This window comes from Peromyscus californicus, unplaced genomic scaffold (genome assembly GCF_007827085.1).
Source record: "Peromyscus californicus insignis strain IS unplaced genomic scaffold, ASM782708v3 Scaffold_9__1_contigs__length_137607984, whole genome shotgun sequence".
In the NCBI taxonomy this organism is placed as follows: Eukaryota; Metazoa; Chordata; class Mammalia; order Rodentia; family Cricetidae; genus Peromyscus; species Peromyscus californicus.
This window is the reverse complement of record NW_026294617.1, coordinates 98,848,508-98,863,613: the sequence shown is the minus strand read 5'-3', so window position 1 is coordinate 98,863,613 and position 15,106 is coordinate 98,848,508. Positions and strand designations below refer to the sequence as shown.

Below are 15,106 nucleotides of genomic sequence, written 5' to 3'. Positions count from 1 at the left end.
ACCTCCTGAGCCATCTCAATAGTCCCTGAAAAACTAGCAGCGCAGCTGCAGCTCGTGTAGCCAGTAGGCTGTCAGTCAAGTAAACAGTGATATTGATGCACTGTGTTTTCCTAATTAAACTGGTGATATGATAGGTAAAATGAAAAGGCTGTCTGTGACTGTTTTTGTGTGATTTGTATCTTGAAGTTTGAGGATTACTGTTTTTAGGTTATTTGTCTGTTGAGACTTTCTGAGCTCGAAGTCTTAAAAATTAGTAACACATTCTTACCCTACAAATGGTCTCTTAAGTTCCAGATACCGTCCTGTAGAGTACACTGCCCAGGAGAACTCTGGGCCGCTCTGTGGCCAGGATGGGTATTGAGCATTGAAAGTGTGGCAGGTGCAGTCATCAGACTCAGTTGTAGAGTGTATTTAATTTTAATTAGCTTGATTTAAATAGCCATGTGTGACAGTGGTGGACAGTCTTGCTCTAGAACCCTCCTTTGTGTGTACCCATTGTGCTAATGCATTTGTGTGTTTTTTAGCTGCTTTCACGGAAATGTTTTCTGATAGCTTATAAAATAAAGAATATTGTTAGATTTGTTTTTAAACTTTTATAATCTTAGGTAATTTTTTAGTTTTCTGCTCTTACTAATTTATATTTACTAAATATATCTACTGTCTTAAGTAACTAAGAATTAGAAAATGTTAGTTATGCAAAGTGAGTATTGTATCATTGTCATGCCTCCTTTACAGCCAGGCACTGTAACAGGAAGTAGAAACTGTACTGTGGTTGGTAACTATTGGCAGGCCTGGGTGAGGAGCACGCCTCTCAGTCGCAGGCTGCTTCCTTTGTAAGGCAGCCGCTCCTTCTTCCTGCCAGCAGCCCTGAGCTCCACTCAGACAGTCTGCTCACTGCTGCTTGCTTTTCTAGTCTCATTGGTCAAGTCTGTCTGAGGCCCTAGTTTTCCCAGATTTGCCGTAGCCTCTTTCTCCTCCTCATAGTCGTGTTCCTGACTCACCTGTTAGCTTCCTTTGGTCCCTGTTTCTCTTTCTCTGGAGACAGTCTTCTTGTTCTCTTGGTCTGCTGTTAAGAATCCCTTTTCTGCCTCACCTCTAGGTTAGATTTGGTCTTTTCTTGTTTGTCTTCCCAGGATTTTCCTCAACATGGAGTTTCTTTATGGAACAAACATTCCTCAATTTTTTATCATTTCCAGTTAGTTGTGCCCATCTTGACTCACTTTTGAAAATCAGTATTCCTTTCTTTGGGAAGTCGTCATAAGGCCGCCTTGGCCATCGGAAAGCACACATTTCCTACTTGTTTGCATGTTGTGTTATAGCTAAACAATGCGCTTTCTGCAGGCTAAGATTTTAACCCTCCTCCTTTATGAGCTCTCAGTACAGTCATAGTTTATTCCTTTTTAAGATAAATAGTATTCATTGTGTGCATAGACTACATTCTGTTTACCCCTCATCTGCTTGGGCTGTTTCTACCTTTTGGCTACTTTAAATAATGCTGATGGCAGTCTATTTTATCTCAGTAGGAGCCCTCAGTTGGTTTGTGCTGTTTAGGACTTGCTGACCACTACCTCTTCCTACCTCTTACCTCTCTGAGCTCAGTCAGTGCTACTGTTCTCTTTGCTGTCTTCTCCAGCAGAAGCAATCTGTCTGTCCTGTGAGATGAGGCTCATTCCTGTCCTCATGCCTGTTTGCTATGGGTGGCCAGGAGTAGTTTTCTCATGATAAGCTCCTTACACATCTCTGGAAGTTTTCTCAGTTCTCACTTTGAGTGAGGTATTTTTTTTTACCCTGTGGCTTTTCTCCACAGTACTGAGTCTGTAGTATACAATTTAGCTTATTTTTTGTATATATTCTTGCTGACATAGAAGTTATGCACAGTGTTATCTAAAAGAGCAAAAGAAAATAGGACCTACATATCTAATCATTGGGGAATTTTTAGGTAAAATGGTACACTCTTAGTATGTACTACAGGCATTAAAAGAAGGAGCAAAAGGGACATAAATACAGTGACCTGGAGGAATATTTGTGACATACTATTAAGTAAATATAGACCTCTAAGTAAAAGATTATAGTCTACAGTTCAGTTAAAAAATATGTTAATAAACATGAATATACACAATTATTATTGTCGAGAATCCTCAGATTTTTTTAAGCTTTCAAATTTTACATTCTGATTAAGACTACACATTGAACAGTCTAAATCAGTGATTTTTTTTAAGAGAAAAAGGAAACAGTAAAAATTGAAAGTAAGCAGAAGTCAAAGGTTTCTCCCCACATCACTCCATAGTTGTACCTGACACCACATTTACAGGTAAAATGAGAAGCTAATAATAAGCAGAGACCCCTTTGACTCTAAGGAAATGCACATGCTTAATTTATTTAATTAGTTAATTCAAAGACTTAATGTCTTTCAGGTTCGATCTGGAGCCAATGTTCTCATTTGTGGTCCAAATGGATGTGGAAAGAGTTCCCTCTTCCGTGTTCTTGGTGAAGTATGTGCATACTGGTTTCCAAAATTTACCATCTTATTTTGTAATGCTGTTAGGTTCTGAATGTCACAGTCACTTCTATCCTCTCTTTGTGTTCATAGTTATGGCCTCTTTTTGGAGGACGTCTTACTAAACCTGAGAGAGGAAAGTTATTTTATGTTCCTCAGGTAAGACTTTGAGCTGTTTTGTAACCTTTAAGACTTTTTGGTTTACTATCTCAAAATGTACTTTTAATGACTCGTGCTATGTCATTATAACTACTAGCGACCCTATATGACCCTGGGAACACTGAGAGACCAAGTGATATATCCAGACGGAAAAGAGGATCAGAAGAAGAAGGGGATATCTGACCAAGTAAGGGGTGATCCCGTCCTACATTCACCAAGCACGCCCACTTCCGGTTCTTTGTCATTTTAGATGTCAGATAGTGTGGCCTAACCTAAAGCCTTCCAAACCATGGTTACAGCTCTCCAGGCGGTGGCAGGAGGATAGCTGCTTCACTTCAGTGTTACTCATGGCATGTTTTAACCATTGTCATAGCGCTGTATCCTCATTACCCTCATTTTTCAGTTGTATGATACCGTTACCGTCTTTAAGCTACCAGACAGTTTAAGGGTAGTATGGCTAGAGACTGACAGTTCAGGTCACTTTGTGCCATTTCTTTTCTGAAGAGCACCTACCTGTCCACGTGGTTGGCCATGGAGTTAATGAGCTAGTCTAACAATAAGGTGAGACAGGTCACTAGCTTCTAAAACACTTTTTCGGTCTTTCATCTTTGTATAAAGGTGCTGAAGGAGTACTTGGATAATGTGCAGTTGGGTCATATCCTTGAACGGGAAGGAGGCTGGGACAGTGTTCAGGACTGGATGGATGTACTCAGCGGAGGAGAAAAACAAAGGATGGCGGTCAGTATCCTCTGAGGATGGTACCAAGTACTTCTTAGAGTCGCTGTTAGAATCCAGAGTTTGGCTAATCCGAACACAGAGCTTTGTCTTTTCTCAGCAACTATTAAAGTATTAGTTAGTTTAAATTGTAATAAAAGTGCTAGGAAATGTTTAACATCATATAAATTTGGAATTCTGAAAAATGTATCAGTAATGCTATTGTTCTGTGAAAGGGAAAGCTGTAGATCTACTGTATCCCACCAGTTCATTTTTCTAGACATTGGCCCTGTGAGGATGACGATCGTGGTTCCATCTTTCTGTAGCTTTTCCCTCTAGATAGCACGCTCCTCTCTTCTGACTGCTCTCCCTGAGTAGCTGGAAACGCTGGAAACATGAGTTCTCCATGCTGGCCTTTGCCATTGTCCTCCTTCACTGTTACTGTGACTTGTTTCTCTACTTACTGACCTGCTTCTAATGTTAGTTAGAACTTAAAACTTTCCTAGTGTAAAGAAGAATTGGAAAGACACTGTTTGATTTTATATATATATAAATATATATATAAATAGCTCACATATATATATATATATATATATATATATATATATATATATAAAATAACAAAGTTACCTTGGAAAAAAACAGATTTTCCCCCTGCTTCCCAGCACTTACTCTTCCAGTATACCATCCCCTCATTATTTATTATATTCCAAGCTCCCACAGAGCAGCCCATTAAACTCTGAGCAGCAAATGGCTTTTCCAGCTCCAAGTTCCAAATGCTTCCACTATCCTTCCAAAAAACACCATGGTTAGGTCCATTGTAGCAAAACTCCACTGTTGGTACCAGTTTCTGTCCCAGTTTGCTTTAATTGTTGTGATAAACACATGTCCAAACCAATCTGGAGAAGAAACTTTGTTTTAGCATACGTGTTACAAACCATCGGCTAGTGAAGTCAGGGCAGGAACTCAAGGTAGGCTCCTAAAGCAGAAACCATGAAGGATGCTACTTACTGCTTGCCCAAGGATGGTACTGCCCCAGGGAGCTGGGCCTTCTTTTTTTTTTTTTTGATTATTTTTTTATTTAAAAAATGTTTTTCTTTCCTTTTACATACCAACCCCTGTTCCTCCTCCCTTTTCTTCTCCTGCTCCCCGCCTCACCCCCACATCACCACCATCCCCTCCTCATAGAGAGTAAGGCCTCCCTTGGGTAGTCAACACAGGCTGGCATACCAAGTTGGGGCTGGATCTAGCCCCTCCTCCCTGCATCAAGGCTGATTAAGTCATCACACCATAGGGAATGGGCTCTAAAAAGCCAGTTCATGTGCCCAGGATAAGTCCTGGTCCCATTGCCAGGGGACCCAAAAACACATCAAGCCATACAACTTTCACCCACATTCAGAGGGCCTAGTTCGGTTCCATGCAGGCTCTCTGAGCTGGGCCTTCTTACTTCAGTTAGTAATCAAGAAAATAGGCTAGAGAGATGGCTTAGTAGTTAAGAGTACTGTTTGCTCTTCTAGAGGACCCAGGTTTGATACCTAGTACCTACATGGCAGCTCACAACTGTTGGTGACTCCACAGGTCTACATCAGATGCCTTGTGTATTTACTTTTTTAGACAGAGTCTGTCACTGAATTTGGAGCTCATAAGTTGGCTGGGCTGGCTGGCCAGTAAGGCCACAGGATCCGTTTTTCTGCCTTCCAGCACTGGATTAGAGGTGGAGGTCACCATGCCCAGCTTTTTTTTTTTTTTTTTTTTTTAACACGGGTGCTGGGAATTTGAATTCAGGTCCTGATGTTTGCAGAACTGGCACTTTACCCACCGAGCCATCTTCCCAGCCCCAGTCTTCAGTTTTCTACCATACCACTGTACCTCTCAGCAGAAGAACTCGTTCTATACTTGAAAAAGAGAGGCTGTTATCCAGGTCAATGACAGCTAATTTTTGAGTGCTTAGTAGATGATAGCCAATATGCCAAGCAGATTCCAAAGGCTAACACATTATATCTTTAAAGCAGTCCTATTAAGTAATCCTGACTATCCCAGCCACCAAGGAAACTGCACTTGAGTGGGTTAGGGCTTGCCAAGCCGACGGTTGATGTTAGAACTGGTGAACGGTGGCTTATCAAGCTCAGCTTAGGCAGCATGCTGGCTTGAACATTTGCTTTATAGCTTCCTTGTTTTGTGGCAACAAATAGCTGACAGCATGGAGGGAGATGGAGACACACACATAGATGCATGATAAGAAAAGGGAGGCACTTGGTAAATGCTGTCAGATGAACTGTATCTATGTGATCGTGTCTGTTTGCTGCTTCCTCTTCCTCACCTCATGCACATGCGTGTGAACCCCAAGAAAGCAGTTTGTTTCAGTTATCCACTTGGTGTAGATTTGACTAGAACAGCAGTGTAAGTGTTAGGTGTGTTGTAGTGGTGGAGTCATGGTTTCTGTGTTAGTGAATCTTACAGCTTAGGCAAACATGCAAACTCCAGGATGCCATATACAGACTGTTGCAATTCCATAAAGGGTTCACTTGGATTGAGAGAATGACATTGAACAGACACTTGAAAGATGTCTGGACCAGAGTCTGACATTGGGACTTAAGAAAGAATAAGCTTGAAGTGATAGCACAGGCATGGTCCCAGCATTCCAGAGGCAGAGGCAGGAGGATTGCCATGAGTTTAGGCCAACCTGGGCTACATAGTGAGTTCTGGCCACCAGAGGCACAGAATGAGAGCCTCTATCAAACAGAAACAAACAGCAAAATCAGAAGAAAAGAAAGGAAAAAGTGGCATGCGGAGTCTAAGGCTTAGGATGCCTTACTTCAGAAGGAAAGAAGGGAAAGGAAGGTGACACGTGGGTCTCTAAGGCCTGGGATGCCTTATCCTAGTAGTTGAGCGCTGGCTGGATGTCGAGATCGGAGCAGGAGGAGGAAGACTCCACAGGACCTTGGAGATGAGAAAGGGGAAGCTGTGGAGAAGGTTTAAGTTGGGTGGGGTTCTTTGATTTGCGTATGTGATAGATTGTCCCTGGTTACACAGAGAATGGAGGAAAGCAGAGAGCGAGCTGAAGGTTGTGTAATCCTGGGAGAAAGTGAGTGTTCTCTGGGATAAGGGCACGGCAGAGATGAGGGACGGTGAGTGGACTTTAAACTCTGAAGAGGGGAGTGGCTGAGAGAGAGGGTTAGGACAGGGCCAAGAAGATTCAGAAGAAAGAGGATCTGGGATTTAGTTCTGAGAACTCCTCATACACACGCTTAATGGCCACGTGGGAAAGCACTCAAAGGAAGAAGACAGCAGCAGAGAGCGGGGACTCCAGTGGCTTCATTGTTACCCTCAAGAAGGGAGTGGTTTGAGTGGAATGTTTCACACAGCGTAAGTGGATTGGGTTTAGGAGCATGTCTCCTGCCTGGCTTTGTGACATGATGATCTCTGTTGGGGGCAAGTGACAGAATAACTGTCCAAGACAAGGACAGACCGTTCCAGAGAGCAGAGTGCACTCGGAGTGGAAGTAAGGGAAGAGGTCCCACAGCTTTGCTGATGAAGAGTCCATCTTCAAGATCAGCAGAAGCTTTCAAAGACCGCGCACACCTGGGGCCGACAGCAGAGGCTTGGCAGTGCTAAAGGATACTGGCGGGAGCTCTAACAGGTGCCACTACTTAAACAGCACCTGGTTAAGATCTGTGATCTGAATTTTAAGGTCTAGTTCAAACACAAAACTTGTTTGTCTAGTGAACTTTCATTATTTTAAAAGTCAGTCCCATCTCACAGCAGTTTTTGTTTTTCTCTTAGCAATAAATATTTCCCACACACTATATTTCTCTCTTTGTTTAAGATGACAGTAAAAACAGTGTGTTTTATTTATATTATTTTTATCTCTAGGAATGATGCTTTTTAGTTAGAATAATTTTCATATTTTAGCTTTATAAGACGCCAAAAAACATATTTAACTGAAGCAAATTTATCTTTCCTTATTAGTTTTATCTTTAGGCCTGCCTCTGTTTACACAGACTATCTCCTTTTATGCTTTAGATGGCAAGATTGTTTTATCACAAGCCCCAGTTTGCCATTTTGGATGAATGCACAAGTGCAGTCAGTGTGGATGTGGAAGGCTACATTTACAGCCACTGTCGAAAGGTGAGTGTCACGCCACAGGTGCTTCATTGGGGTGTCTGTGTGCCATGTCCAAACACAAACCTACACCTAAAGGAAATTCCAAGCCACAAGATTGCTACTAAAAGATAATGCCCTATATTATCTTTAAATTGGTAACTAATAGATATGAACAGAGTACAAACAGTTATTGGTGTATTCTAAATACAACTTTATAGATATGAACAGAATACAAGGAATTATCCTTGCATTCTAAGTAGAACTCCTTAGCAATTTCTTAGACATGGTACAGTATTTAAATATATTCACCTTTTACCTCATTACTTAGACTTAACAAAAAAAATTCTTAGCTTTCCTTTGTCCCATTAACTTTACCTATATATCACTTTTTAAATCAAGAAAAGTCAATAGTTGATTTTTGGCAATCTAAATTTTTTTTCAATTTCTCATTTTGTGTGTGTATGTGTTGGTAGCATACATAACTATGCTTGTGTATGTTTGCATGTGTGGTGGTGTGCATGCATAGGGTACGTGTGGAGGACACAGGCTGATTTTTGGTATCCTTAATCGCACTTCCCTTCATTTACTGAGGCAGGGTTTCTTCTTGCTGCACCTGTAGTTTGTTGATTTAGTTAGTTTAGCTAGCTGGCTTGCCCTATCTCCCATCCCGAACCCTGGGATTCCAGATGGGCCACCACACCTGCCCAGTTTTTTCATGGGTGCTAGAGAACCAAAATTAGTCCTCGTGCTCGCAAAGCAGTTGCTGTATCCACAGAGTTCTCTCTCCAGTCCTTCTTTTAGTAGTTATAAATTTATCTAGTTTATTTTATCTGCACAGTATTTTACCAAATTTCTTTTAGTTGACAAATAGGAGGCCAGCTGCCTGCCATTCTTTAAGTACTTGCTCACTAGTCCTGGTGAGCTTTTTGTTTTTAGGAATTGCTGCAACCATCTGTACTCTGGCTAGATTTGAAAAATAATAATAGATTCCTTTTTAGAGGTCCTGTATAAGTAAACGAGTTACAGGAATATTTTAACACTTTCTGTCTATATCTGGGGAGTTTACAGTAAATAAAATAGTCATGTTGTATGCACACACACACACATACACACACACACACACACACACACACACACTCACACACTCACACTGAATTCCGACCATTTTGAGGCTAGCCATGGATCACCAGCATTAGCAGTTCCTGGTAGTTTGTTAGAAATACACAGTCTCTAACTTTGCCAAGTAGAACGGCATATTAGCAAAATTCCCATGCAGATGCATATGAAAGGTTGAAAAGTATGGTGTGATAATAAAAGGATCCTCAGTAGTCTTCTCCATAGGAAGGTCTGAACATTGACTGTATTTCTTTAATGACTTATTTTTTTTATTTTTGAATCCCCTTTAGTAATCTGTATGTGGTTTTCAATGTTAAAGGTATTAGAAATGTGTGTGGTGTTTTCATGCATAAGACCATATAGACTGTTTTTGGACTTAAAGGCTTCTCCCTGTCAATTCTCTGTTGCCTCTCACGTTTTTAAGAATCTCTAAATCTGTAGAACACAGTCCATTTGAGGGAGGACACTCACTTGGGGTTTCAGTGATAATTTAACGTTGTCAAAGTAGCACTGAATACAAAGAAGCAGAACCCGAGAGAATGGATCCTTAAGTTTAGAACCTTGTTGTTGTTGTTGATTTCGTATTTGTCTGCATGCCGTGCTGCTCATGGTGCAGGCCAGAGGAAAACCGTGAGAGCCAGCCCTCTTCCACCACGCCAGTCCAGGAATTAAACTCATCCTCGGTGGCAAGGGTCTTTAACCACTAAGGCCTCTTGCCAGGCCAAGAACTTTTTTCTAACTACAAAACCAGTGTAAATTTACAAGGGAATAAAGCAACACTTAAGCTCAATTCAGAATGTTTAACATTAAAGAGAACAGTGGTGCTGCTTGGCCAAAACTAAGCCGTGAGCATGAGATTTAATTATGGAAAGGTAGCATCTGGTGTTCAGATCTCAGCATTTAAACTTTGCTTTTGTGTTTTGGCTTAAGTAATTCTAATATACAGTATGCCTACTCTAATTAAGGTCTAATCCAATTATAAAATCAGGAACAGAAAAATATATCTAAGTGGCTTTTGATGCAGTTGAACTGTGTGTTTAACAAAGCTGATAATGTACTTATCTTCTTACGAAGGTCCTCACTAATTTGCACAAGGGAACCAAACTTAAGACACAGTTTCAGTGATATCACTGGGTGCCAGCAGAATAATTTAGTCATAAAATTTCATGGTGGAAATTATCCAGAATTTACTTAGGTTAATTTTTTAAAATTATTACAAAATAAAAATAAAATTAGTGTCTGGAGAGATGACTTGGTAGTTAAGAGCACTGGCTGCTCTCCAGGAGGACCTGGGTTCAGTTCCCAGCATCTACATGGTGGCTCACAACCGCCTATAACTCCAGTTCCAAAGGATAGGACACCCTCTTTGGCCTCTGAGGGCACTTTGTATAGCTGGTAGATTTACATTTGCCGAACCTCCCAAACGTAAGACGTGTGTGTTGAAGATATGACCTCAGGTAGTGTTTCTCACCCTCATATGTATTGGCTGGATAACTCCTAGGCAGTCTGTGCAAAGGTTGTCCTGGGCATTACACTATGTTTAGCAACAATTCTGGAGTCTGTCCATTAGATGGCAGTATTGTCTTCAGTCATAGCCACAGTGTCCACCAGAGAAAGATCTCCCCTCAGTTGAGAACCATTGCTGTTTGAGTCTATTGATGCTTCTCTGAAAATCTGAAGTGCAGTTGAAATCCTGAAAGCTGGACCAAGACTGAACATCTTTTTATAATTTTATAGCAGGCTTATTGCATAGCAATACCTGATCTAAACTTACAAAAAGATTTAAACTTTTTTGTCTCAATGTCAGTATTTGTACACATTACTGTAGACGCATGCAGAATTCTTCCTTAGAACCTTCTAGAACAGATGGAATAATCACACTTCCGAATGTGTCTGAATTCCAAGGCACATCCCAAAATAAGACTGCAATAGCGAATTATGACACTGCATTTGAAAGCAAATTGGCTGTAGACCATTTATGCTATTTAGTCCTGATTTTAACCTTTTACTTTTTTTCGTTTTGTTTTGTTTTTGTTTTTTCAAAACAGGGTTTCTCTGTGTGTAGCTCTGGCTGTTCTGGAACTTGCTCTGTAGACCAGGCTGGCCTCAAACTCACAGAGATCCTCCTGCCTCTGCCTCACAAGTGCTGGGATTAAAGGCATGCCCCACCACCGCCTGGCTACCTTTTGCTATTTTTATCTTACTGTTTTTCATAATAAATCAAATGTAGGGGGATGTATTTTGACATTAATTCTTAACTAGCCACTGACCATGTTATTCTAACAACTTAAATGTGTGTAATTTGTGGCTTACTGTTACTGATGTAAATGTAAACCTTTTCTTCGAATTAGGTTGGCATCACCCTCTTTACTGTTTCACACAGAAAATCCCTTTGGAAACACCATGAGGTTTGTATTTCTTTCCTTGTATGGGATGATGAATGTTTATCTCACATAAAAATGTGGATCTTGGTGACTGATTTTGGATTTCATGGTGAATGTTGCTATATAGGCTTACCCCTTTAAGGCAAAGGGTGACTTTGAGTTTTATAGTATATAGTAGGACTTTGTTCAGTATTATTCCATCAGTTTAGAAAGCTATAACATACATAAACTCTATCTCTACTGAGATTAGCGAGCAGTTAGTTCTGTAGTGTTAAGTGACTGCTGTGTAATAGCTATGGGTAAAAGAGCTGTGTCATTCAGGTTGGACAGAAGAAGAGGAAGTCTTAAAGTTAGATGGCAGAAACTTAGGAGCATTTTCAGTAAGGTCAGAACTATAAGGGAGAGATGGCATAATGCCAGCCATGTTTGGAATGTAATAAAGTAGGATCTGTCATCAGTCACGGTGATTTACAAAGATACTGTGCTGAGGTTTGCATAGTATAGAAGCGCTGTGTATTCTGGGTAGTGTCCAGAGGTTGGTGGGGTAATGTTGAGAACAAGTTCTTTCCCTTCCCTCCACTTCTCTAATCCTCTCCTTCTCCTCCAACTTCCCCCTTGTTTCTCCCTTTCCCTCCCTCCCTGTGCCCGTGGGATCTAGCCCTAGGCCTTGGATTTGCTAGGCAAGAGCAGTGTTCATGTGAAGGGGAGAGGGGAGGGGGACACAAAGAGCAGCCAGAAATCGCAATACAGAAAAAAACAAATCTTTATATATCAAAGTTCACTAACTAAAAACAGGAGGCTTTGTTCTGTGTCTTCAGAAGGCACATGAATGGCTCCTTTTCATCTCTGCTAAACCTAAACAAAAGACTTGAAAGTGGAGATTGGTAGCTGACCAGTGAAGCATCAGTTCTGCACCGGTGAGCTGCCCAGGCTCTGGCACGGGTCGTCCTGGTAGCTCTGAGCTGCAGTCCAGAACTCTGGAAGCCTCCTCATTTGTGGGATGCCTGTGCAAAGGGACCTGTTGGTAGTTACTGACTCTCCCTTCTCTCCCATAGTACTACCTGCATATGGACGGTAGAGGCAATTATGAATTCAAAAAGATCACAGAAGATACAGTTGAGTTCGGATCGTAAAGACCATCTCAAGAACTTCACCTGCTTCGATGAAACAAGAATGCATTTGTTAATGCAAAGTGCATTATAAAATAAGGTTAAGCTTGTTTTTTTAAAAAAACAAAGCAACAAATTGACTAGATACAGGATCTAATTGAAACATGTTAAAACACTTAATATTGTATAGGATATTGCTAATTGTGTATATGTTGGTTTAATTATTAATTATGTACTAAGAATGTCCTTATTCTTGTGGTTAAAAAACCTGCCTGAATTAAATTGGGCTTAAATCAGTGTAACCTGATTCATCCTGGGATGTAAACCATTTGAAGTCAGCTAATTTGACTTTTATGGCTCTATCTTTTCTTTTAATGAAGAACCCTATTTAAAACTGGGGTCATTAGCTGTTCTGTCCTAACAAAATAGTCTTTGAGTTTCATTTCTATGTGCCCCATGGTACTGGGAACCAACCAATCACAATGTATTATTAAAATGTATACCATCAATACAGGATAGCACTTATTACCCAGTGGCAGATTTCTTTAGCTGCTGATTTATACTCATTCCTCATACAAGCCTTGAGGTACATTTGACTCCAAGAGAGCCATTTGGGTTTTCTTTAGCTAAATAATCAGTGTACCCCCTCAGTCTTATGGACTGAGTTGTTTTGAAGGTTCTTTGTGGTGGTGTGTAGTCGTGCTTACAGCCTGTGGTTAATACACGTTACGCCCAGTTTTATCAATGTTTGAGGTGTCCAGGCATGATCTCCTGTGTCAAGCTCAAGGTCTTACAAGAATTTTAGATTTTTGTGAAAAGAATTGGACAGGTTCATCAGAAATGTGGTTGTGTAGTGGTGAACGCCATGTGACTGTAGAGGCACTACACGGAGCAACACACTGAGCACGCAGTGTTACTGCTGTCCTTGACTGGGTTTTGTTTTTAAAAATGGTAAACATTATCATGCACATGAGTGAATGACATTTCCTAGGAGCTGTCTCTGACTCCTCTACGACTACTTTTGTATCTGGATTACCATGTGAGAGATCATCTCTGGCTCCCGAGCACCATTAATGACTACACGTGTTGTTTGCACAAGGAGGGCCAAGGCTGGACATGATCAATAAGTGGTCATAAAGTTGGCTTTACCAAACGGGTTCGGAAAGGGGCATTTGATAGTCTTGTTTCTGCATAACTCAGAATCACTGGCTACCAAAATAACCTTGATGTATTGAGTCCAGAAATACATCACATTCAGTTTTACTGTATCTCCTTAGCAAACTTGTGTACTTATTTTCTGTTCAGATTAAAAAAATTTGGATAACCTACACAACTTCTACTTGTCCTTTTTTATCCTTTTTTTTTTTCTTGTGCCTAAATGCTGATGTTCAGAAAGTGCTTTTAGCACCCAGATGACCTCTTTATAGAACCTTATTAAATGGCCTTTAAATTTTTTTGTTTTATTGTTTTAGACAGGGTCCCACTATATGGCTGTGTCTGGCTTGGGACTTTATGTAAAGCAGGCTGGCCTTGAACTCACAGAGATCCATCTGCCTTTGCTTCCTGAGTGCTAGAATTAAAGACATGCTCCACCCTGTCTAGCTAATGTACACTTTTTAATGTGTTTTTATTACTTAGAAAAAAATCCTCACCAGGTTTTTATACCTCACAAATGCTACCAGCTAGCCAAGAGACCTTAAAAAGTGGTCTGTACGGGGAAAGGCTTTAAGGCATAGGGAAATTACAAGTTTTCAGATTTCTTGGCTACTCCCTGGCTGCCAGCAGAAGTATCCATCCTCTTGTCTGCCTCAGAATTCCTTCCTTCTTTTAATCTAATAACAAAATGCCTCACTGTTTGAGGCAGCGAGGAAAGTCTTCCAGGAGAATCCCAGTGTATTCTAACATTATGATGGTTTTCTTAGGGCTGACTATAGCAGTGTTTCCAAAACGTGATGATTATGCAGTCATTCTCTGCATAGTTATCACAAACTACACTGAAAAGTGCTAGTTTAACCTGAACAGTAAGTCAGAAAGTGAATGGAAGAACTTTATGGATTGCATTCTGCAAATCAGGTATGTTGATCCGTGTCCTGAAGTTCTTTTGATCTAAAGAGAACGTGTGTAAACAGTGTTGCTACGCACTGCTGGTGTGAAGTGTGTGTCTGCTGGTGAGTGGCAGTTGCCTTATAACTATGGGGTCAGTACTGTGGGGCCGTTTTCTTAATGTGACTTTAAGCCTTTAAGCTTAGCACCTAGTAACTGAGTTCCATTGTCAGATTGACATTACTAATTTTAAGAAGCTGCTCACAATATTTTAAACACGTTTATCATTCATTTTTTCATTTATGAAAGATGGAAATGTTTTGACCTTCTCTATAAATATGTCATGTGTGTGTCACGTTAGAATGTTAGTACCAAAAAAATGAAACATACACACTCACTCACCAGCACCAACTCAGCCAATACACTTTGCCCCCAAGGGTGACCATTTTTCATCCTTATTTTTTAAACATTATGACTAGGTTTTTTGTTGTTGTTTGGTTGGTTGGTTTTGAGACATGGCCCCACTGCATAGCTCTGGTGGGCCTCAAACTCGCAGCTATCCTCCTGTTTCTGCCTCCCAAGTACTGGGATTACAGGTTGTGTATCATATAATTTGTTAGCTTTGGATAGTTCCTACCATTCACCTTCCTGCTACATCCTCCTCCCCATATAGTTAAATCATTTTTAAAACCTTATAAATACTGTGTTGCAGAATATGTACAGAAAAACCCTTAAATTTAAGCAGTCATTTGAAACCAAGAAATAGAAACTTATCACCCTTCAAAAGCCTCATTTACATCTTTTCCCAATGATTAGCTCCCTACTTGGCTAGTGTAATTTTCCCGGTTTTTAGACTTTGTACCTACAAGGTGCCCTTTGGTACAGGACTCTATTCTCTCAGTGCTGTGAGGTTGACTGCTGGTGCGGTAGCAGTTCCTGTTCTGGGCCATCCTTAACTATCTGGATGCTTGTTATCTAGC

The 15,106-nt window shown here is 40.6% G+C and overlaps 1 protein-coding gene across 2 annotated transcripts in view; it reads left to right on the top strand.

Annotated features, from left to right (window-relative positions):
* Abcd3 (ATP binding cassette subfamily D member 3) overlaps positions 1-13,416 on the top strand; it is a 62,753-nt gene extending 49,337 nt beyond the window's left edge. For both annotated transcript variants that reach the window (XM_052729955.1, XM_052729956.1), the window contains exons 17-23: positions 2,415-2,492; positions 2,591-2,656; positions 2,754-2,843; positions 3,275-3,394; positions 7,394-7,498; positions 10,942-10,998; positions 12,030-13,416. In XM_052729955.1, the coding sequence (XP_052585915.1) occupies positions 2,415-2,492; positions 2,591-2,656; positions 2,754-2,843; positions 3,275-3,394; positions 7,394-7,498; positions 10,942-10,998; positions 12,030-12,107 (594 nt within the window). In that variant the 3' untranslated portion in view covers positions 12,108-13,416. The remainder of the gene's footprint in view (positions 1-2,414; positions 2,493-2,590; positions 2,657-2,753; positions 2,844-3,274; positions 3,395-7,393; positions 7,499-10,941; positions 10,999-12,029) is intronic.
* Positions 13,417-15,106: the final 1,690 nt, after the last annotated feature.